This window comes from Hemiscyllium ocellatum, chromosome 9 (genome assembly GCF_020745735.1).
Source record: "Hemiscyllium ocellatum isolate sHemOce1 chromosome 9, sHemOce1.pat.X.cur, whole genome shotgun sequence".
NCBI classification, from domain to species: domain Eukaryota; kingdom Metazoa; phylum Chordata; class Chondrichthyes; order Orectolobiformes; family Hemiscylliidae; genus Hemiscyllium; species Hemiscyllium ocellatum.
The window spans coordinates 33,374,989-33,399,461 of NC_083409.1; the positions used below are offsets into that span (position 1 = coordinate 33,374,989).

Here is a 24,473-nt window from a genome sequence, read left to right on the forward strand (position 1 = left end):
TGTTGATGTGGCTGTGTAGGATATATTGTGGCTGTGTGTTGGCTGTGCCTGTGTAGGATATATTGTGGTTGTGTGTTGACTGTGTCTGTGTGAGGTATATTGTGGGTGATTATTTGGCTGTGTCTATGTGGTGCATATTGTGAGTGTGTGTTGGCTGTGCCAGTATAGCTTATATTGTGGTTGTGTGTTGGCTGTGTCTGTGTGGGGTATATTGTAGGTGTGTGTTGGCTGTGTCTATGTGGGGTAAATTGTGAGTGTGTGTTGGCTGTGTCTGTGTGCAGTATATTGTAGGTGTGTGTCAGCTGTGTCTATGTGGGGTATATTGTGGGTGTGTGTTGGCTGTGTCGGTGTGAGTATATTGAGGGTGTGTTTTGGCTGTGTCTGTGTGAGTATATTGTGTGTGTGTAGGATATGTTGTGGGTCTGGGTTGCCTGTGTCTGTGTGCAGTATAAAGTAGGTGTGTGTTGGCTGTGTCGATGTGAGTATTTTGTGAGTGTGTGTTGGCTGTGTCTTCATGAGTATATTGTGGGTGTGTGTTGGCTGTGTCTGTGTATGGTATATTGTGAGCGTGCGTAGGGTGTGCCTGTGTGGGGTATATTGTGAGTGTGTGTTGGCTGTGTCTGTGTGAGAATATTGTGTGTGTGTTGGTGTGTCTGTGTAGGATATATTGTGGGTGTGTGTTGGTTGTGTCAGTGTGTAGTATATTGTGGGTATGTATTTGGCTGTGTCTGTGTGGGGTATATTCTGGATGTGTATTGGCTGTGATTGTGTGCCATATATTGTGAGTATGTGTTTGGCTGTGTCTCTGTGGAGTATATTGTGGGTGGGGGTTGGTTGTGTCTGTGTATGCTATATAGTGGGTCAATGTTGATGTGGCTGTGTAGGATATATTGTGGCTGTGTGTTGGCTGTGCCTGTGTAGGATATATTGTGGTTGTGTGTTGACTGTGTCTGTGTGAGGTATATTGTGGGTGATTATTTGGCTGTGTCTATGTGGTGCATATTGTGAGTGTGTGTTGGCTGTGTCTATGTGGGGTAAATTGTGAGTGTGTGTTGGCTGTGTCTGTGTGCAGTATATTGTAGGTGTGTGTCAGCTGTGTCTATGTGGGGTATATTGTGGGTGTGTGTTGGCTGTGTCGGTGTGAGTATATTGAGGGTGTGTTTTGGCTGTGTCTGTGTGAGTATATTGTGGGTGTGTATTTGACTGTGTCTGTGTGGGGTATATTGTGGGCATGTGTTGGTTGTGTCAGTGTGCAGTATATTGTGGGTGTGTATTTGGCTGTGTCTGTAGGGGGTATATTGTGGGCATGTGTTGGTGGTGCCAGTGTTCAGTATATTGTGGGTGTGTGTTTGGCTGTGTCTGTGTGGGGTATATTATGAGTGTGTGTTGGTTGTGTCAGTGTGCAGTATATTGTGAGAGTGTATTTGGCTGCGTCTGTGTGGGGTATATTGCGAGTGTGTGTTGATTTTGTCAGTGTGCAGTTTATTATGGGTGTATGTTTGGCTGTGTCTGTGTAGAACATATTGTGGGTGTGTGTTGGCTGTGTCTGTGTGGGGTATATTTTGGGTGTATGTTGGCTGTGTCTGTATGAGTATATTGCGGGTGTGTGTTGACTGTGTCTGTGTGAGGTATATTGTGGGTGTGTGTTGGCTCTGTCTGTGTGGGGTATATTGTGGGTGTATGTTGGCTGTGTCTGTATGAGTATATTGTGGGTGTGTGCTGGCTGTGTCTATGTGGGGCATATTGTGAGTGTGTATTGGCTGTGTCAGTGTAGCGTATATTGTGGTTGTGTGTCGGCTGTGTCTGTGTGGAGTATATTGTAGGTGTGTGTTGGTTGTGTCTATGTGGGGCAAATTGTGAGTATGTGTTGGCTGTGTCTGTGTGCAGTATATTGTGGGTGTGTGTTGGCTGTGTCTGTGTGAGTATATTGAGGGTGTGTTTTGGCTGTGTCTGTGTGAGTATATTGTGTGTGTGTAGAATATGTTGTGGATCTGGGTTGCCTGTGTCTGTGTGCAGTATAAAGTAGGTGTGTGTTGGCTGTGTCTATGTGAGTATATTGTGAGTGTGTGTTGGCTGTGTCTTCATGAGTATATTGTGGGTGTGTGTTGGTTGTGTCTGTGTATGGTATATTGTGAGCGTGTGTAGGGTGTGCCTGTGTGGGGTATATTGTGAGTGTGTGTTGGCTGTGTCTGTATGAGTATATTGTGTGTGTGTGTTGGTGTGTCTGTGTAGGATATATTGTGGCTGTGTGTTGGCTGTGTCTATGGGGGGTATATTGTGAGTGTATGTTGGCTGTGTCTGTGTGAGTATATTGTAGGTGTGTGTTGACTGTGTCTGTCGTGGGTATATTGTGGGTGTGTGTTGACTGTGTCTGTGTGGGGTATATTGTGGGCCTGTGTTGGCTGTGTCTGTGTGCAGTATATTGTGAGTGTGCGTTTGGCTGTGTCTGTGTGGAGTATATTGTGGGTGTGTGTTGGTTGTGTCAGTGTGTAGTATATTGTGTGTGTGTATTTGGCTGTGTCTGGGTGGGGTATATTGTGGATGTGTGTTGGCTGTGATTGTGTGCCATATATTGTGAGTGTGTGTTTGGCTGTGTCTGTGTGGAGTATATTGTGGGTGTGTGTTGGTTGTGTCAGTATGTAGTATATTGTGGGTGTGTATTTGGCTGTGTCTGTGTGGGGTATGTTGCGGGCATGTGTTCGTTGTGCCAGTGTGCAGTATATTGTGGATGTGTATTTGGCTGTGTCTGTATGGGGTATATTGTGGGCATGTGTTGGTTGTGCCTGTGTGCAGTATATTGTGGGTGTGTGTTTGGCTGTGTCTGTGTGGGTACATTATGAGTGTGTGTTGGTTGTGTCAGTGTGCAGTATATTGTGAGAGTGTGTTTGGCTATATCTGTGTGGGGTATATTGCGAGTGTGTGTTGATGTTGTCAGTGTGCAGTATATTATGGGTTTGTGTTTGGCTGTGTCTGTGTAGAACATATTGTGGGTGTGTGCTGGCTGTGTCTGTGTGGGGTATGTTGTGGGTATGTGTTGGCTGTGTCTGTTGGGGGTATATTGTGGGTGGGTGTTGGTTGTGTCTGTGTGTGGTATATTGTGTGTGTGTGTTGGTTGTGTCTGTGTATGGTATATTGTGAGCGTGTGTAGGGTGTGCCTGTGTGGGGTATATTGTGAGTGTGTGTTGGCTGTGTCTGTATGAGTATATTGTGTGTGTGTGTTGGTGTGTCTGTGTAGGATATATTGTGGCTGTGTGTTGGCTGTGTCTATGGGGGGTATATTGTGAGTGTATGTTGGCTATGTCTGTGTGAGTATATTGTAGGTGTGTGTTGACTGTGTCTGTCGTGGGTATATTTTGGGTGTGTGTTGACTGTGTCTGTGTGGGGTATATTGTGGGCCTGTGTTGGCTGTGTCTGTGTGCAGTATATTATGGGTGTTTGTTAGGCTGTGTCTGTGTGCAGTATATTATGGGTGTGTGTTTGGCTGTGTCTTTGTAAGGTATATTGTGGGTTTGTGTTTGGCTGTGTCTGTGTGGAATATATTGTAGGTGTGTGCTGGCAGTGTCTGTGTGTGGTATGTCATGGGTGTGTGTTGGCTGTGTCTGTTTTGTATATTGTGGGTGTGTGTTAACTATGTCTGTCTCGGGTATATTGTGGGTGTATGTTAGCTGTGTCTGTGTGGGTATATGGTGGATGTGTGTTGGCTGTGATTTTGTGCCATATATTGTGAGTGTGTGTTTGGCTGTGTCTGTGTGGAGTATATTGTGGGTGTGGGTTGGTTGTGTCAGTGTGCAGTATACTGTGGGTGCGTATTTGAATGTGTCTGTGTAGGGTATACTGTGGATGTGTGTTTGGCTATATCTGTGTGGAGCATATTGTGGGTGTGTGTTGGTTGTGTCAGTGTGCAGTATATTGTGGGTGTGTGCTGGCTGTGTCTGTGTGGAGCATATTGTGGGTGTGTGTTGGTTGTGTCAGTGTGGGGTATATTGTGGATGTGTGTTTGGCTGTGTCTGTGTGGAGCATTTTGTGGGTGTGTGTTGGTTGTGTCTATGTGGGGTATATTGTGAGTGTGTGTTGGCTGTGTCCGTGTAGGATGTATTGTGGATGTGTATTTGGCTGTGTCTATGTGGGTCTGTGTTGCCTGTGTCTGTGTGCAGTATAAGGTAGGTGTGTGTTGGCTGTGTCTATGTGAGTATATTGTGGGTGTGTGTTGGCTGTGTCTGTGTATGGTATATTGTGGGTGTGTGCTGGCTGTGTCTGTGTGCAGTAAATTGTGAGTGTGTGTTGGCTGTGTCTGTGTGAGTATATTGTGGGCATGTGTTGACTGTGTCTGTCCCGGGTATATTGTGGGTGTGTGTTGGCTGTGTCTGTGGAGGGTATATTGTGAGTGTGTGTTGGTTGTGTCTGTGTGCAGTATATTGTGGGTGTGTATTTGGCTGTGTCTGTGAGGGGTATATTGTGGGTGTGTGTTGGCTGTGTCAGTGTGCAGTGTATTGTGGGTGTGTATTTGGCTGTGTCTGTGTGCGGTATATTGTGGGCACATGTTGGTTGTGTCAGTGTGCAGTATATTGTGGGAGTGTGTTTTGCTGTGTCTGTGTGGAATACAATGTGGGTGTGTGCTGGCTGTGTCTGTGTGGGGTATGTTGTGGGTGTGTGTTGGCTGTGTCTGTGTGGGGTGTATTGTGGGTGTGTGTTGGCTGTGTATGTGTAGGTATATTGTGGGTGTGTGTTCACCGTGTCTGTCTCGGGTATATTGTGGGCATGTGTTGGTTGTCAGTGTGCAGTATATTGTGGGTGTGTGTTTGGCTGTGTCTGTGTGGAATATATTGTGGGTGTGTGCTGGCTGTGTCTGTGTGGGGTATGTTGTGGGTGTGTACTGGCTGTGTCTGTGTGGGGTATGTTGTGGGTGTTTGTTGTCTGTGTCTGTTGGGGGTATATTGTGGGTGTGTGTTTGGCTGTGTATGTGTGGAGTATATTGTGGGTGTGTGCTGGCTGTGTCTATGTGGAGTATATTGTGGGTGTGTGTTTGGCTGTGTCTGTGTGGGATGTATTGTGGGTGTGTACTGGCTGTGTCTGTGTGGGGTATGTTGTGGGTGTGTGTTGGCTATGTCTGTTGGGGGTATATTGTTGGTGTATGTTTGGCTTGTGTCTTTGTGGGGTATATTGTGGGTGTGTGTTAGCTGTGTCCGTGTGGGGTATATTGTGAGTGGCTATTGGCTGTGTCTGTGTGGTGTATATTGTGGTTGTGTGTTTGGCTGTGTCTGTGTGGAGTATATTGTGTGTGTCTGTTGGCTATGTCTGTATGGAGTATATTGTGGGTGTGTATTGGGTTCTGTCTGTGTGCAGTATATTGTGGGTGTTTGTTGCCTGTGTCTGTGTGCAATATATTGTGGGTGTGTGTTGGGCTGTGTCTGTGTGGGATATATTGTGGATGTGTGTTGGTTGTGTCTGTGTGAAGTATATTGTGGGTGTATGTTGGCTGTGTCTGTGTGCAGTATATTGTTGCTGTGTGTTGGTTGTGTCTGTGTGAAGTATATCTTGGATGTGTGTTTGGCTGTGTCTGTATAGGATATATTGAGGGTGGATGTTGGTTGTGTCTGTGTAGGGTATATTGTGGGTGTGTGTTGGCTGTGTCTGTTTGCAGTATATTGTGGGTGTGTGTTGTCTGTGTCTGTGTGGAATATATTGTGGCTGTGTGTTGGGCTGTGTCTGTGTGGGATATATTGTGGATGTGTGTTGGTTGTGTCTGTATGAAGTATATCTTGGATGTGTGTTTGGCTGTGTCTGTGTAGGATATATTGTGGGTGGATGTTGGTTGTGTCTGTGTACGGTATATTGTGGGTGGGTGTTTGGCTGGGTCTGTGTGCAGTATATTGTGGTTGTGTGTTGACTGTGTCTGTGTAGGGTATATTGTGGGTGGGTGTTGACTGTGTCTGTGTGCAGTATATTGTGGGTGTGTATTTGGCTGTGTCAGTGTGCAGTATATTGTGGGTGTGTATTTGGCTGTGTCTGTGTGGGGTATATTGTGTGTGTGTGTTGGCTGTGTCAATGTGCAGTGTATTGTGGGTGTGTATTTGGCTGTGTCTGTGTGGGGTATATTGTGGGCATGTGTTGGTTGTGTCAGTGTGCAGTATATTGTGGGTCTGTATTTTGCTGTGTCTGTGTGGAATACATTGTGGGTGTGTGTTGGCAGTGTCTGTGTGGGGTGTATTGTGGGTGTGTGTTGGCTGTGTATGTGTAGGTATATTGTGGGTGTGTGTTCACCGTGTCTGTCTCAGGTATATTGTGGGCATGTGTTGGTTGTCAGTGTGCAGTATATTGTGGGTGTGTGTTTGGCTGAGTCTGTGTGGAATATATTGTGGGTGTGTGCTGGCTGTGTCTGTGTGGGGCATGTTGTGGGTGTGTGTTGGCTGTGTCTGTTGGGGGTATATTGTGGGTGTGTGTTTGGCTGTGTATATGTGGAGTATATTGTGGGTGTGTGCTGGCTGTGTCTATGTGGAGTATGTTGTGGGTGTGTGTTTGGCTGTGTATATGTGGAGTATATTGTGGGTGTGTACTGGCTCTGTCTGTGTGGGGTATGTTGTGGGTGTATGTTTGGCTTGTGTCTGTGTTGGGTATATTGTGGGTGTGTGTTAGCTGTGTCCGTGTGGAGTATATTGTGAGTGGGTATTGGCTGTGTCTGTGTGGTGTATATTGTGAGTGTGTGTTGGCTGTGTCCATGTGGGTTATATTGTGTGTGTGTGTGTGTGTGTGTGTGTGTGTGTTGGCTATGTCTGTATGGAGTATATTGTGGTTGTGTGTTTGGCTGTGTCTGTGTGGAGTATATTGTGAGTGTGTGTTGGCTATGTCTGTATGGAGTAAATTGTGGGTGTGTGTTGGGCTGTGTCTGTGTGGGATATATTGTGGATGTGTGTTGGTTGTGTCTGTGTGAAGTATATTGTGGGTGTATGTTGGCTCTATCTGTGTGCAGTATATCGTGGATTTGTGTTGGTTGTGTCTGTATGAAGTATATCTTGGATGTGTGTTTGGCTGTGTCTGTGTAGGATATATTGTGGGTGGATGTTGGTTGTGTCTGTGTACGGTATATTGTGGGTGGGTGTTTGGCTGGGTCTGTGTGCAGTATATTGTGGTTGTGTGTCGACTGTGTCTGTGTAGGGTATATTGTGGGTGTGTGCTGGCTGTGTCTGTGTGCAGTATATTGTGGGTGTGTGTTGGTTGTGCCTGTGTGAAGTATATTGTCGGTGTCTGTTGGCTGTGTCTGTGCGCGGTATATTGTGAGTGTGTTTTGGTTGTGTTTGTGGGGGTATATTGTGGATGTATGTTGGCTGTGATTGTGCGCAGTGTATTGTGGGTGTGTGTTTGGCTATGTCTGTGTGGAGCATATTGTGGATGTGTGTTGGTAGTGTCTGTGTGGAAAATATGGTGACTGTGTGTTGGATGTGTCTGTGTGGAGTATATTGTGGGTGTATGTTGGTTGTGTCTGTGTAGTTTATATTGTGGATGTGTGTTAGTTGTATCCGTGTGGAGTATACTGTGGATGTGTGTTAGTTGTATCTGTGTGGAGTATACTGTGGATGTGTGTTGGCTGTATCTGTGTGCACTATATTGTGGGTGTGTGTTGACTGTGTCAGTGTGCAGTATATTGTGGGTGTGTGTTGGTTGTGTCTGTGTAGTTTATATTTTGTATGTGTGTTAGTTGTATCTGTGTGGAGTATACTGTGGATGTGTGTTAACTGTATCTGTGTGCAGTATATTGTGGGTGTGTATTTGGCTGTGTCTGTGTGGGGTATGTTGTGGGTGTGTGTTGGCTGTGTTCGTGTGTAGTATATTGTAGGTGTCTGTTGGCTGTGTCTGTGCAGGGTATATTGTGAGTGTGTTTTGGCTGTGTCTGTGTGAGGTATGTTGTGGATGTGTGTTGGCTGTGATTGTGTGCAGTATATTGTGTGTGTGTGTTTGGCTGTGTCTGTGTGCAGCATATTGGGGATGTGTGTTGGCTGTGTCTGTGTGGAAAATATGGTGACTGTGTGTTGGATGTGTCTTGGTGGAGTATATTGTAGGTGTCTGTTAGCTGTGTCTGTGTGGGGTATATTGTGGGCATGTGTTGGCTGTGATTGTGTGCAGTATGTTGTGGGTGTGTGTTGGGCTGTGTCTGTGTGGGATATATTGTGGATGTGTGTTGGCTGTGTCTGTATGAAGTATATTGTGGCTGTATGTTGGCTGTGTCTGTGTGCAGTATATCGTGGATGTGTGTTGGTTGTATCTGCGTGAAGTATATCTTGGATGTGTGTTGGCTGTGTCTGTGTGGAAAATATGGTGACTGTGTGTTGGATGTGTCTGTGTGGAGTATATTGTGGGTGTATATTGGTTCTGTCTGTATGGAATATATTGTGGGTGTGTGTTTGGCTGTGTCTGTGTGCAGTATATTGTGGGTGTGTGTTGGTTGTGTCTGTGTAGTTTATATTGTGGATGTGTGTTAGTTGTATCTGTGTGAAGTATACTGTGGATGTGTGTTGGCTGTGTCTGTGTGGGATATATTGTGGGTGGGTGTTGACTGTGTCTGTGTGGAGTATATTGTGGTTTATGTTTGGCTGTGTCTTTGTAAGGTATATTGTGGGTGTGTTGGTTGTGTCTGTGTGGAGTATATTGTGAGTGTGTGTTTGGCTGTGTCTGTGTGCAGTATATTGTGGGTGTGTTGGTTGTGTCTGTGTGGAGTATACTGTGGGTGTGTGTTTGGCCGTGTCTTTGTAGGGTATATTGTGGGTGTGCGTTGGTTGTGTGTGTGTGTGGAGTATATTATGGGTGTTTGTTGACTGTTTCTGTGGGGTGTATTGTGGGTTTGTGTTGTCTGTTTATGTGGGGTGTATTGTGGGTATGTGTTGTCTGTGTGGGGTGTATTGTGGGTATGTGTTGGTTGCGTCTGTGTTGAGTATCTTGTGAGTATGTGCCTGATGGAGCTTTATGTTGAGTATATTCGGGGTCTGTATCTGATTGTGTTCTGTGTGGAGTATACTCTGGCAGTATGCTTGTATGTGTTTTGTATTGAATATATCCTGATGATTTGTTTTGTGATTATATCTCTCTGAGCGTGGGTATTGACCTGCCTGACTCTGGGGAGGTCATGGGGCACGTTATGATCACCTCACTCCTGCTCTCAGTACCTGACAAATCCATTCTGCACCATGCAGAAAGCACAAAGTTTCTATTGTTTTTCTCACTCTCGCGCTATGCCAGTCCTGAAGATCAAGCTCTTCCTCGGTTCTACTGACTGGAAACACTAACTCTGCCTTCTCTCCTCATTGACACAGCCAGATCTGCTGAGTTTCGCCAGCAATTTCTGGCCATGTTTCAGCTCTTCCCCTGCCCTGCTCGGAGAGATTTATGATTAAAGAAAAGAGGATGTCCTCGTTCTTAATGTCTTCCTTTTTTAAACTGGAACAGGTCTTGAGAGAGTGAATGGAGAATGAAGAGGAAGAGTCCCAGATGGAAGGATGAACTGGCGGCTTGTTGATCTCGTCTCCTTGCTGTTCCTATGGGACAGGCTGGCTTTAACCCTCCACTGCTGGGCACTTCTAGTTCTCTCCTGTCATCACCAACACCAACATGCCACCAGCCCTCTCGACTGGCTACTCTCAGACAAGGGGCCTTTCCACCGGGCTCGGGACTATTCCAATTTCCTCGACAGATACCGCCAGGGATTTACTACCAGATACAAAATCTACAGGTAAGAGTGGCCCCGGGGCGGACAAACTGCGCCAGAGCTTGGGGAAGAAAAGCAAGTGCTTACCAAGTCAGGCAGCATGGAGATGAAAACAGCGTTCAGGATAATAGCTAGAGCTTTTGAATCTGTTTCGAGTTGATTTATTTTTGGAATCACTCTCCCGTCTTTTCTTATTGCTTTTGTTTTGCTTAAAGTGTGCCTTTAACACCGGCCCACGACGCCAGTAAATTCGTTTGAAACAGCCACCCATCCCTAGTGAAACCATCAAGGATGCTGGCTGCATACACTCCGTGTTCCCTTTAAGAATCGGTTTGTGAAGAGTCGTGTTTATTCGGTCCAACGCTACAGTCCGTGTGCTCACATCTCCCCCTGATGAGGGGATTGGGATCTGCAGCCCCTACGCCGCCAATGGCTCATTGATTAATCACAGACGCACGTTATATACAGTGTGTATTGCTGCCAACTGTGCAGAATCAAGAAAAGGGGTTAAAAAAAAGTACATCTTCGTTTATGTTACAGACATGTAGTGACAGAAAGTGTTCTTCGGATGGTCGTTATCTGTAATAGATAAGGCAAGAATGAACCACGAACAGCATTGCAGTTCAAAATTATAATTGACAACTGCACAGTATATGTTCACACAACTTCACTGGACCTGTCACATTTCAGTCCTTAATTGCAGATTATCGCAATAAACCTGCAACAATAACCGCCACGTTCTTCCAGCAAACCTACGTTTTTAAAATACAAATGCATGATTGATTTCAAAAAGTGCTAACAACATCTAATGACACAAGAAAGCAAACCCAAAACAGCTGAAGGATGCTGGTAGAATTCACAAAATGTAGAATGGTGATAAAGCTGATTTGAGGCCAGAATTGAAAGCCTGGATTTAGTTTTAAATTGAGCTTCCATCTTCCAGTTTGTTGAATTTGATGCCAATCCCTGATTGCAACATGTGTAATGCCCACCTGTGAATTGAATTTCAGCCTGCAGCTCTATGCCAGGTAAATATTATTTTAAACTTACACCATTTGAATACCTGTCTTATACATACCAGGTGGCATCCTGCTCCAGGCACATGTTCGACTCCATACACAAATTATCCAGTCCCTCCCATTAGATTGGATTCTACCTCAAGCTCGAATATCCTGGAGACCTATGAACTAGTCAATCTCTTATGTTGTTGCTGGCAGTGACTTACATAATGTATTGTTCTGTAATGTTCCAGTCATGACATATAGGATACTAACCAATGCAAGCATCATAAAACCAAATAGTCTTTGCACTTTCTCAACAGAAACCAAATAAGAATGTTCTAATTAATTTACTTTTGTATTCTATAGTCATAATTACTTTGCTAGTTAAATGTTTCAGAGTTAATAGATGTTAAACATTATGATTATTGGTGATTAATATATGTACTAATAGTTCTTTCATGGCATCACTGCATGTTCAGAGATATAATTTTCTGATAATCTGATAACATTTATAATGACAGGTGCATTAAACCATTCATCTTAAAGCAAAATTTTATTTGATTTGATCAGCCCTGCTTAGAGCTGTGATCTAAATGTTGTCATTCCTACTGCGAATTGCTAGTCACTTAATGGTTAAAGAATCTTGGAGATTGGCATTTGGGGGTTTCTAACATTCTGACTCTTGGCCAGAACATACTGGCATGAAATGGCTGAATTATCTTACTCCTTATTATAGTTTTCAAGTATCATATTTCATATTCCTATTTTCATCGAGATTATAGGGCAGAAATTTTCAGCAGTCAAGCAGTCTCACTGGATGTGAATAAAGGTTGCAGATAAGACAGAAAAAAATAACTCTAATTCTGCAGCACTTAACAATTTCTGACCTAATGTTCAATCAAAATAACAAGATTAGATTCAAGTCTATAACTTAATTAGGCCTCAAGTGTCCATTATCATTCTAACATTCATAGGTTATACGTGCACCTCAATTAGATACCAGTCAACAATTTTAATTTTAGATATCCAGTTATTTTATTTATCCATTGATCAAAAGTTTTGCAGATTGAATTTATTTATCATACTTGAGGGATTTCACTTCGAATGTCACAATTCAAAGTGTTACTTCCTGCTGGTTCTTCTGGCTTTGATAACTTGCCTTATCTCAAGGACATGAATTGGGGATTTATGACGTGCTCTGGATCCCAAACTATCTGTGTGCAATTTAACAGAATGGCTTACTTTCAAAAAGTGCCTTTTACTGCAGGGAAGGAAAACAGTCCTGTGGAGCTTCGCAGAGGTGAATAGAAATGATTAGATACATAAACAAAGGAAGGGGCATTAAGAAGGCTAACTAAATGCTTAGTCAAAAGATTGGGTTTGGAGGGAGGACTTAGTAGAGAACAGAGAGATGAAAAGGAATTTGTAGAGTGTGTGGCCCTAATTCTCACAAGCTGAAAGCATAGTCACTAATTGAGATTAGATTAGATTCAATTCCTTACAGTATGGAAACAGGCCCCATGGCCCGACAAATTCACACCGACCCTCTGAAGAGTAACCCACCCAGATCTATTCCTTTACCCTATATTTACCACTGACTAATGACCTAACGCTATGGCAAATTAGCATGACCAATTCACCAGAACAGCACATCTTTGGATTGAGGGATGAAATGAATAGCAGTTAAAATAAAATGTGCTGGAAATACTCAGTTGGTCTGGCAGCATTTGTGGAGAGAGAAACAAATTTAACATTTCAGATTGGTGACCTTTTGTTGGAAGGAGCTACAGACCTGAACCATTTCTCTCCACAGATGCTGCCAGAGCTGCAAAGTATTTCTTGCATTCTTCATCTTAATTTCACTTTTCCAGCATCTGTGCTATTTTGTTTTGCTACATGTAGGAGATTAACTGATTTAAATATTATTCTCATGAACTCATCCAAGCTGTTCAAGATGCAGTTCCTGCTTCACTTCATCAATCACTGGCATCCATTATTCTCTGTAAATACTTCATTTGGATTTGAGCATTTGTTATAATGAGTTACCATTTGATGTGGAGTTTACAAAGGTCCAGTTTTGGTGTCTGTAATGAAGAGATGGTGACTGCTCCTGACCTTATTATGTGAGGTATTGATGATATTCCATGAGAGCAGAAACAAAATCTAGCATGGAAATGCTACTTAATTGCATCAAATTGAATTGAATTTATTTACATGTGTACGGAGGCACAGTGATAAGCTTTGTCGTGCGAGCAATACAGGCAGATCACATAGTTAAGTTGCATAGATAAGTAAATAATAGGTAAACAGCAGCAAAACAAAAACGCAGGTACAGGCGAATGTTAAGAGTTTATGAGTCCATTCAGTATTCTAACAACAGTAAGGTAGGAACTGTTATGAAACTGGCTGGTGTGTGGGTTCAGGCTCCTGTTGGCAGAGATTGGAGAAAAACATTGCCAAGGTGGGATGGATCTTTGAGAATGCTGGCATCCTTTCCTTGACAGTGGGCCTGGGAGATGGATTCTACAGATGGGAGGTTGGCCTTTGTGATTGTCTGGGCTGAATTCACCATTCTCTTGTAATTGTCTTTGATTTTGAATGGTGCAATTGTCACACCAGGTCATGATACATCCAGACAGAATGCTCTCGGTTGCACACCTATAAGAGTTGGCAAGGGTTTACTTCTGTAGAATTGCTTAAATTTTATTCATGGCATGCTATTTCTAATTATTCAGTAAACTTCTCAGAAGAAAAAGTTCATGTCCAAATTTGATTAAAATCTTTAACATATGTTTGAAATTCCTAAGGTTATCAGTTCATCATTTTAATGCATTCTTCAAATCTAACTGACTGAATTCAAAGATACATTTTCACAATCCTAATGGCATTATGTCTCGGAGAGCTGGGTAATTAGTGTTACTACATATACATTTAAGTTTCAAACATTGCCTTGATCAACTATTGATCTAGCACTATTTGGAAAGAATTAATGAATAAATCTATAAATTTCATATATGTACCATTTTATGAGCCAAAAATAATTGTGTGGTTCTCTAGCTGCATTTGTAATTCTTTGTTTTGGTTATGCCTCTGTGAAGAACTTTATTTTACAGTTATATTTTGCTTTAGAAATGCAAGTTGCTGTACCATTTGATGGTACATGATGGACAAAACCAAACTTGGCCAACTAATTGCTGCAATCAGCTCCTTGGACATCAATGACAATGCTGTGTCATTTGAAATATTTAATTCACTTTACATTGTTTCCGACAACATGCCAGGGCTTTTTTTTATCATCCTACTGTTGAACCTCTTTTTGTTGATGCTAATTTTGAAAATAGCTTTTCTCAAATCATTCACAGGATATGGGCATCATTGAATAGGACAGCATTATTTCCTATCTTAAAAGTACTTGCGAAGGTGGTGGTTCCACTGCCTTTTGAATCACTACATTCTATGTGATGTAGGTACACCAACATTGCTATTAGTGAGCGAGTTCCAGGATTTTGATACGGTAATGGTGAAGGAATGATGGTATAGTTCCAAGTCAGGATGGTGTATGGCTTCGAGGGAAGTTAAAGATGCTGTTCTTCCCATTTATCTGCTCTCCATGACTTTCTATTCAGTAGAAGCTGTGGGTGTGGCAAATGCTGTCTAAGAGTTTTGGTATGTCATTGCAATGCATCTTGTTGATGGTACAAAATGCTGCCACTGTACTTCAGTGGTGGAGGTAGTGAATGTAAAATGTATCATATGGGGTGCCAATCTTGCAGCCTGCTTTGAAGATGGTCTTAAGCTTCTGGAGTGTATAAGATTTCTCGGAGTCATGCTCAGTCCGGCAGTGGGCAAATTTCCATCAAACTCCTGACTTCTGCCTTGCAGATAATAACCAAGCTTTAAGACACCAGATGAGTTTTTCACTGCAAAATCTTCATCCTCAGACTATTTTTACAGTTACAATCTTGATTTGGATGGTTCAGTTCATTACCTGATCAATGGTAATCCCCAGATTATTGACAGGGGTTGATTTAGAAATATCTCTTGTTCAAGATGGTCTGACTTATGTAGTTCAAATGTTACCTGCTACTTATGAGCATAAGGCTGAATGTTGTCCAGGTCATGTGACATTTAGATATGGACTGCTTCAGCATCTGAGGTGCTGTGAATGGTGCTGAACAATGTGCAATCAACAACAAACATCCTCACTTCTGAACTAATGATGCAAGATTAAGCAGAGAAAAATGTCCCTTCAAAGTTCTGTCTTCACAAAGAAAGATACAAATAATATCCCAATAATGTAGGGAAATACAAATCCTAATGAGAAGGAGGAATGAATGATGTTAATTAGTAAGGAAACACGATTGGGGAAACTAATGGGGATTAAGGACAGATAAATCCCTAGTGCTTGATAGACTTCACCTACACTCCTGTAGATTGGAGAGAAGCTAATGAAACTCCACTTTGTAAAGGAGGCAGAGCAATAAGAATAAATTATAGACCTGTCAGCTTGACATCAGTCATGAGAAAAATGCTGGAGCTCATGTTTAAAGATGTACTCACAGAGCACTCGATAATCTTTGAAAATATCTGACAAAGTCAGCGTGGATTTACAAAGGGGAATTTGAGAAATCTGCTGGAACATTCAGATGACGTAATGAGTCGAATGGATAAGGGGGAGACAGTGGGTGTTGTTTATTTGGATTTTCAGAAGGTTTTGAGAATCTCCCATGTAAGAGATTAGCATGTAAAATTAAAGCACATGTGATTGAGGTTGTTGACATTGATTAAGAACTGGTTGGAAGAGAGGAAACAAAGAACATGAGTGGTGGGCAGTGACAAACCGAGCACCACAGGGATCAGTACTTGGACCTCAGCAATTCACAATATAATCCAATAATTTAGATAAAGACTCAACAAGTCCTATCTCCAAGTTTGCAGATGACACAATGTTGGGAGGGAGGGAATACTTTGAGGAGAGAAGTTTCATTGTGATTTGGACAAGTTGAGCAAGTGAAAAAATACATAGCAAATGCAGTATATTGTGGATAAATGTGAGATTATCCACTTTGGTTGCAAAAGCAGGCACACAGATTCCTATCTGTTTGGCAGTAGATTGGAAAAGGGAGTTGTGTAATGAGACCTGGGTGTTCTCATACATATGTCACTGCAAGTAAGCATGCAGGTGCAGCAGGTGGTGAAGAAGGCAAATGATATGTTAGACTTCATTGCAAATGATTGATGTACAGGAGTAGGGATGTCTTCCTGTAACTGTACAGGGGGATTGGTAAGAGCATACCTGGAGTATTGTATGCAGTTTTTGTTTCCTTATATAGGCAATAGATAATAGGCAATAGGTGCAGGAGTAGGCCATTCTGCCCTTCGAGCCTGCACCACCATTCAATATGATCATGACTGATCATCCTTAATCAGTATCCTGTTATTGCCTCATCTCCATAACCCTTGATTCCACTCCTCATCTTGCTGGATACTCTGACTATGGAGGGAGTGCATAGAAGATTTATTAGACTGATTCCTGGGATGCAGTGACTGATGTATATAGAGAGACTGGATTGTTTAGGAAAATAGGGTTTTGAAGAATGAGGGGAGACTTCATAGAAATCTATAAAATTCTAACAGGATTAGACATGGTAGATACAGGAAGAATATTCTCAATGACTGAGGAATCCAGAACCAGGAATCACATTAAAAATTAAAAGGTAGGCCATTTAAGACAGAGATGAGGAGAAATTTCTCCACCCACAGAGTGGTGAGCCTAGAGAATTCTCTGCTACTGAAAACTATTGAGGCCAAGCCATTGAAGACCTGCAAGAAAAATGTAGATATAGTTCATAGGACCAAATAGCTCCAAGGATATGGGAGAAAGTAGGAACAGGTTATTGATATAAATATTCAACCATGGTCATATTGAATAGTAGGGTAGGCACAAAGGTTCAAATGGCCTACTTGTGTTTCTACATTCTGTATTTCTAAACTGTTTGGTACTGCTTTTCTTAGCAAATTAAACTTTCTTTTAAGAATTGCTGCTTCCATTTGGCAGATGGATTATGGGTTTACAGTTTCTATTGGTTTTATAAATTAGATTAATCATTTTTTGAGTATTTTTATCATGCACCAATGCCCTTTAAATGTAATATTCATGCAGTCATTCATTTTAATGCACAGCACATGAATATTATTGAAAAATGTATCATTGTCAAACATTTTTGTCTTGCACAAATTTAGGCAAATGCAAGAATTCCAAATTTCACGCAATCACAACAAAAGAAAAGAGTGCTGATCAGCTGGCAAGTCAGTTGTGATCGGTCAAGGCATTACCACAGAGAAAGCAATAGAAACCTATCGATGAAGTGACACATTAAATAAACCGAATCATGCCACTACAATGCAATATCTATGCAAGAGGTATTTACCAGCCACAGGATGTTTCTGTCTAGCTCACAAGTGTGCAATTTTGTGTTTGAGTCTCAGTGCTAATGAGATAGGTAAAAACAAGGACTGCAGATGCTGGAAACCAGAGTCTAGATTAGAGTGGTGCTGGAAAAGCACAGCATCCGAGGAGCAGGAAAATCGACATTTCGGGCAAAAACCCTTCATCAGGAATCTAGTGCTAATGAGATGCCAAGTGCATGGTCCAGCCACCCAAACAATTAGATGATCAAACCAAATATCCGTTGTTCGTTATTGGCAGAGAATTAAACAATACTCTGAACAAAATGGCTTCTGTTGGTTGTGATTCCTCAACTGGGCACCACTTGTTAAGCAATCATGTGTCAAAAACTGATACATTCTGACAAAACTTCTCATCTTGCATCTTGTCAAGACAATTTGCAAGAAAATTAACGTTTGTCCAAAATAAGAGGAGAGGGCTGATTAGTTAATGAATGAACTCCAATTGGCAGAGGTGTTGCAGTGGTAAATCTAGCAAATGTTGCTTAATTGCAAAATCACATCTCATGTTGGACACTGTGTAACGACCTTTGCAAGCATGGGCTACTTGGGCCTGTTGCAAATGCTGCAAGGAACTTGCTAGATAATCCTGTATGTATGAAAAATTACACTGACAAAGTATTTCAGGCTCACAATGTGGCTCACTTGTGTATATTGGACACTGTACCTATATATTTGGCTGTGCTGTCTGAAGGCAGAAAGAACAAGTACATGCACCGTGCCTGTTCCAATTCAACAACATAGATGACAGCCATTCTCAAGTTAATTTTTCTGGACAATGCCTGAATCAATCAATGTCAAGTTGTGTGGTTTAAAGTTTAACACAGCCAAGCATTAGCTGTCAATCATCATGATTATTGCATTCTCCAAGACAATACTTCTACCAATCAGAGTCCATTTGCCAACTGATCAGCACTCTCTTTTTCTGCAGTATAAATGTTGGACATGTTGTTAAAATGACATTCTTGTGAGTTATCCTGATGAATCCAAGATGCAAAGCTTCATTAAAATATGTCTTTGTGCAGCAATACTCAATTTCTGTGCTTCCAAATGAACATTTAAATCCTGAGTGCGCTAGTAGCTGTACTAACAATCATTCTAATATAATAATTTAAGCTCATAACTTAGTTCATTTCCACTTGGTAGAAGCAGTATTTATTTATATGTGGGGACTACTCCTCTGTATACAACGGGAACATGTTCAAAACCTTTGGATTGTTGTTAAATTATTCATGAGTTCAGAGAGATGATCATGCTCCATTGCTTTCTCCATGGTTACACCTCAGTTAATTTTTGTCAATTTTCCAACCCTTTCGCACACCTTCCTCTATTAGTATAAATTATTGTGAATGCATAAAATTTGACTTTCTTGCTTTGGTTCTAATGAGTGCAAGGTAAAAAAAGCTTTGGAAAGATATGTCTCTCACTAAGTTCTGTGATAATGTAAGTGTGACTTGTGAATTACTTTGGCTATAAATAACTGAGCAATGTAACAGGTTAGTGCAATAATCATCTCATGGAGTGAAAGTCTCTTGTGGAAGTGATGAGGGAGCAGAATAGCAACATTAATTTTGGATTTCTTAGTGAAGGGAGTCTCAAGTGACTCCTTATAGCATGTAAACTTCTACAATCCTCTTGGTTCCACATGAAGTGGTTTGGGTGTAATTTGGCATACATTACTGGCTTACGCTAACAAATGAAGGGCTAGAACAGAAAGGGAGAAGACTCAAAACAGTTGCAGGATGTGTTTCTGATGTTCAGCTTTAGATGTGTAAAGCCGAAATTGAGTTTGGAACTTTTGACCCTAATCTCAGGTTAAGGGTTGCTCAAGTGCTCAACGCAAGGCTCAAGGTAAACAAAATCATCAATATTTTACCTTCCACCTGTTATCTTTGTTGGGCTTGCTAGTCCAACAATTTTACACCTTCTATATCTCCAAATAGACATCCACCTTTTGTATAGATTAGAGTGGTGCTGGAAAAGCACAGCAGGTCAAGCAGTATCCGAGGAGCAGGAAAATCGATGTTTCGGGCAAAAATCCTTAATCAGGAATCCTGATGAACATCGATTTTCCTGCTCCTCGGATGCTGCCTGATTTGCTGTGCTTTTCCAGCACCACTCTAATCTAGACTCTGGTTTCCAGCATCTGCAGTCCTTGTTTTTACCATCCATCTTTTATACACAGACATTGCATGCTGCCTGAATTGTTTTATTTTCAAGCACTATTAAATGAATTTGTTATAGCCTAATCCATCTAAACTTATTGAGGTATTTGCATTGCTATTTACATTCCCAACATGGTGAATTGTATTAGCTGCTAATATAGTCATGACCTCAAAGAGCAGTGAACAGATTTGAGAGGCATGGCTGACTGTTTCAACATTGTGCTGAAATCTCCTGTGGTCCTTCCCCAATTTAGAAAAGAAAGAATTGGTTTGGTTAGATAAACTTTCCTTTTATCTGTGCTAGACTAACTGGTCTACAATTTCATGATTCACATCTCTGCTTCTTTTGTCTGTAAAAACTATTCACCTTTCCTTCGGCTCACAAACTGGAGGTCTTTGCCTCCCTTGGTTTTTCTCTAATTCCTTATATCATGCGCTTTAGAAAAGCTATTCTTCTGCTTCCTTTGTTAGAATCATCTCACAGATTTCTTTGCAAACTTGGCTGAATAGCAATTTGGTCATGGCTTTCACTTGTGAAGCATTTATTTATCAATCTTCCATTTTATTTCATTCCTCCCCTGATCTTTTAACTCAACTCATTCCAGAAATCATTCATCTGTTACATAACTCTGCCTGCTTATTTAAACATAAATATGGATCTCTCATTTAGCTATCAACCACATCCCCTTTTGTTATGCTATGCGTTTTCCTGTTGTGGTTCTGTTCGCCGAGCTGGAAGTTTTTGTTGCAAACGTTTTCCTAATTTTCCCTGTCAATTTGCTTTATGTTTCTCCACTTTCTTTTTCAATCCCTATGTGATGCTGGACCATTTCATTCAGTCATTGATCTTCAATGGTTTCATTTTACTTTGCTCCACATGCACCAATGAATTCCAAGTTGCTTTTTTGTCTCATTCTCAGTTTGTCTTCCAATGATTGCTCCTTGGCGCTCTTCTTATTGTCCTAACATTTGCTGTCCAACAGTCCTTAACAATTTTTTTCTGGCATTTGTTTCAATAAAGCCTAATTTCTATCAAATCTCCTGACCCAAGGTTTGTAGAAAATGATGTTTGTTTTAGTTTTCTCTCACACATTGACCTCGTGAATGAAGGGGCTCACTCTTGATGAAATACCTCAGCGAAATGCATACTTGTGCAGTGTTCACAGTCACACCACACAAATGCCAGGCAATGACTGCCTCCAATAAGAGATAATCTAACCACTGCCCCTTCACATTCAATAGCGTTACAGTCACTGAACACCCATTATCAACATCCTGGAGGTTGCCATTAACCAGAAATATGCATTAGCCATACAAACAGAATAGCTTCAAGAGAAGGTCAGAGGCAAGGAATACTGCAGGGAGTAACTCCCTTCCCCACACCCCAAAGCCTGTCCACTGTTCACAAGTTACAAACAGGGTGTGTGTTGGAATACTCCCCACCAGTCTGGATGAGTGCAGCTCCAACCTCACTCAAGAAACTTGAAGGCTTCCAGGTTAAAATAACTGACTTGATTGGCACCACATTCACAAACATGCACTCACCACAACTAAGGCTCAGTAACAGTAGTGTGCACCATTCACAAGGTGTATTGCAGAAAGATCCTTCCACAGCAGCTTCCAAACCCATGACTACTGCCATCTCGGAGGACAATAACTACATAATACATGGGAATACGACCACCTTCAAGTTCCTCTCCAAGTCATTCACCATTCTGAGTTAAAAACATACTGCCATCTCTTCAGGGTCACTGGGTCAAAATCCTGGAATTTTCTTCTTAAGGGGGTTCTGAGTCTACCTAGAGCACATGGACTGCAACAGTTCAAAAAGGCAGCTCATCACCACTTTGTCAAGGATAACTAGGGACAGGCAATGAATGCCCAGCATCACTCAAGTGAAGGTGAAAAAAAGGCTAGGCAACAAAATGACACATTAAACTGTGAAACTGAAAGAAATTAGTGTTATAAATGAGGTGGTACTCATAAATTTAATTACATTTGAAGGTCACAAATAATCTGGACCAGGTAAGGTACATCTCAGAGTATTGACAGCAAAGGCCAAAGAAATAATGGGTGCATTGGTAGTTCTTTTTCAAAATTCCAAGGATTCAGGAAATATTCCTCCAGGGTAATATTTAGCAAAGGTGGGAGAGAGAGAACTGAGAACCACAGACTTGTTAGTTTTATGTCAATAGTTGGAAAATATTAGAGTCTCTCATGCTGACTGTGTTAATTAGACAATTAGAAAAGAATAATATGCTTGGGTAAAGTCAACAGTGATTTATGAGAGGGTTTGACATAACCTGTTGGAAATATTTTAAGAGGATACTATGATTGTTAAGGTGAAGCAATGGATGTGGCATATTTGGATTTTCAGACATCTTTCAATAAGGTCTCACATAAAATGTTAGTAAACAAGCTTGGAACCCATAGTTTGGGAGGGATGTACTGGCATGGACTGAGAACTGGTTAATAGACAGAAGATAGATTGTAGGATTAAATGGGCCATTCCTACTATGTATGCTGTGACTGGTCAGAAGTGTGGGTTAGTATCTGTGCTTGAACTACAGCTGTTAACAATCTAATTTTGCTGATTTTGCTGTGGGACCAGTGTGGTGCAGTGGTGGTGTCCCTACCTCTGAGCCAGGAGGTCTGGACTGAAGTCCCAACTACTCCCAAAGTGTATAATAACATCTCTGAGTGGGTTGATCAGAAAATGTCAGGGTGTAATATTCCAAATTTACTGATGACACAAAATATGGTGGGAATGCCAGTTTTGAGGACCATCCTAAGAGACTTCAAGAAGATTTGGAAAATCTAACCTTTTAGGCAAGAACATGGCAATTGGAATAATAACGTAAATGAGTGTGGCAGAAAAAGAAGTTAGGCAACGTATACTTTAATGGTGAAAAATTGGCAAGTCTGTGTATCCAAAGTCATATTGCTGACCTTGTTCATGAAACATTGAAAGCTAGTATGCAGATGTAGCAAGCAATTAGAAATGAAAACAGTAATTAGGTCATCATTTTCAAGGAATTTGAGTGCAAGAGTAAAGGTGTCACATGGTGTCTTGCTGCAATTGTATGGAGCACTGTGTAGAGTTTTGGTTTCCTTATCTTAGGAAGTGTGTACTTGCATGGAGACAGTACATTGGAGGTTGACTAGTATAGTCTGGGGAATTGTTGCATTATTTTGTGGGGAGAGATTTGAGAAACTTGAGCTTGTATTCCATAGGATTTTACAAACCAATAGTTGAGCTCATTGCTACATGGAAAATATGTACAGTGGATGACAAGGTGGATATAGGCAAGATGCTCTGCTTGTTGGCAGCATAGAACCAAGAGACACAGTCTCAGAAAGTGGGGCAAACCAATTAAGATTGAGATGATAAGGAAGATCTTCACTTGGGGTGGTGAATCTTTGTAAATTCTTTACCCCAAAGTGCTGTGGAAACTCAATTGTTGATTAGGTACAAGACAGAAATCAATTGATTTCTGGATGCTACAGAGATTAAAGGATACGGAGATACAGGAAAAAATGGCATAAAAGTAAATGATTAGCCTTGATCCATTTGAATAGGGGTACAGTTTTCACAGGCAAGTGACCTAAACCTGCTGTTAGTCCTTATTGTAAAGACCGCATAGTATTTGCTTGGAACATCAACTGGGAAAATAGAAATTTGGACCTTGATAGGTCAAAGACAGTGAACTCATTTTTCCAACACAAATTAAAACATTTTGGTGTTCACTGATTGGTTATATAAGTTTATATAACATTTGGAAAATATAGATTGGATACTTTGTCGTGTGAGACATTGAAATCAGGTGTCTTTGGGCTGCCAGCATTAGATTTTCGGTAGTTAAATTATAGCTTGGTACAGAATTGACTGGATGATCTCAAACCTCTGGAAAGCTCCAGAGTCAAGACAAGTCTCTCTCTCTCCCTCTGCAATAAATATATTTTAATTTCGTGTGAGTTTATTTTTTTAACTTAGACAGTGGTCAAATTTAGACAGATTAAACATCTTTGTGATTCAACTGGTTACTTATAAATTTCAGAAATTAAGGCCTATGTCTTTTGTTAAAGCACTCCTGCATAATTCTATATCTGTGGTGTAAGAAAACAATATCAGCTTGTTATGAACCAGATTAGACCCTCTTAAAATATTTTAAGAAGGTAGCCTAGACTTTATTGTTTTCTTATTTTAAAGGCAAATGTGAAGGGGACGTTCCAGATGCAATTCGACTGGTCAAATTATTTGACATTAAGTAAAACATAATTTAGTCAAATGCTATAGTTAAAACACAGCAAAGAAAGAACTTAGAGTAACTTAACTCTATTAGAAAACATAACAGCACAGTATATAGAGTAACTACAAATAATTAACTTGTCCAGCTTTGTAACATCCCATAGAAACAACCCTTGGCAAAATTCAGAAAATAGGTTTGTCTCACAGATAACTCCAGCAACCCAGAAGGAAAGATATCAAGAGAAAACGCAGAGAGAGAGAGTTGCATTTATAGCAGCTTCCAACCATGTTGAGATGCAAACAGCAACCGCTGAAAGTTAACTAAAAATCCTGGTTCTGTGAGAGCTTGACAACACCCATTCAGGCTGCTTCCATTGTTCCAACTTCAAAAAACATAAGGCCTCACAAGCTGTTTACCTTCTCACAGACTGCTCACCTCCTCCCTTCCAATCTCTCTCTAAAAGAAACCAGGACAAAACACACCTCTTCAAGCCACAGTATCATCACAAATTGTAACAGCAGTAAGAACTCAATGAATGTTGGACCTGCACATCTTACTCCCAACTGGACATCTGAATTCTCCATTACAAAGTTCATTTGTTTAGTTTTTGCCTTCTAGTGTAGATTTAGTATATTTTTGGTGCTCTCGACTCGATGGCCCAAAGAGCCTCTTCAACTCCCCCTCCCACTCCACTGAGGGTTTGCAAGTCCTCCTCCACCGCCAAATCCAAGCCACTTGACAACTGGAGGGAGAATGCCTCATCTTCCGCCTTGGGACTCTTCAACCACACAGCATCAATGTCGACTTCACTAATTTCATTATCTCCCCTCCCAGATCCAACCTCCAAGTCGGCACTGCCCTCTTGACCTTTCCTACCTGTCCATCTTCCAGCCCA

At 41.4% G+C, this 24,473-nt stretch overlaps 1 protein-coding gene across 1 annotated transcript in view; it reads left to right on the forward strand.

The window, feature by feature from the left end:
- The first annotated feature begins 9,485 nt into the window (after positions 1-9,485).
- The window catches only part of LOC132818654 (BMP/retinoic acid-inducible neural-specific protein 3-like), a 169,826-nt gene continuing 154,838 nt past the window's right edge, over positions 9,486-24,473 (forward strand). The window contains exon 1 of the mRNA XM_060829667.1: positions 9,486-9,718. Coding sequence (XP_060685650.1) covers positions 9,486-9,718 — 233 coding nt within the window. The remainder of the gene's footprint in view (positions 9,719-24,473) is intronic.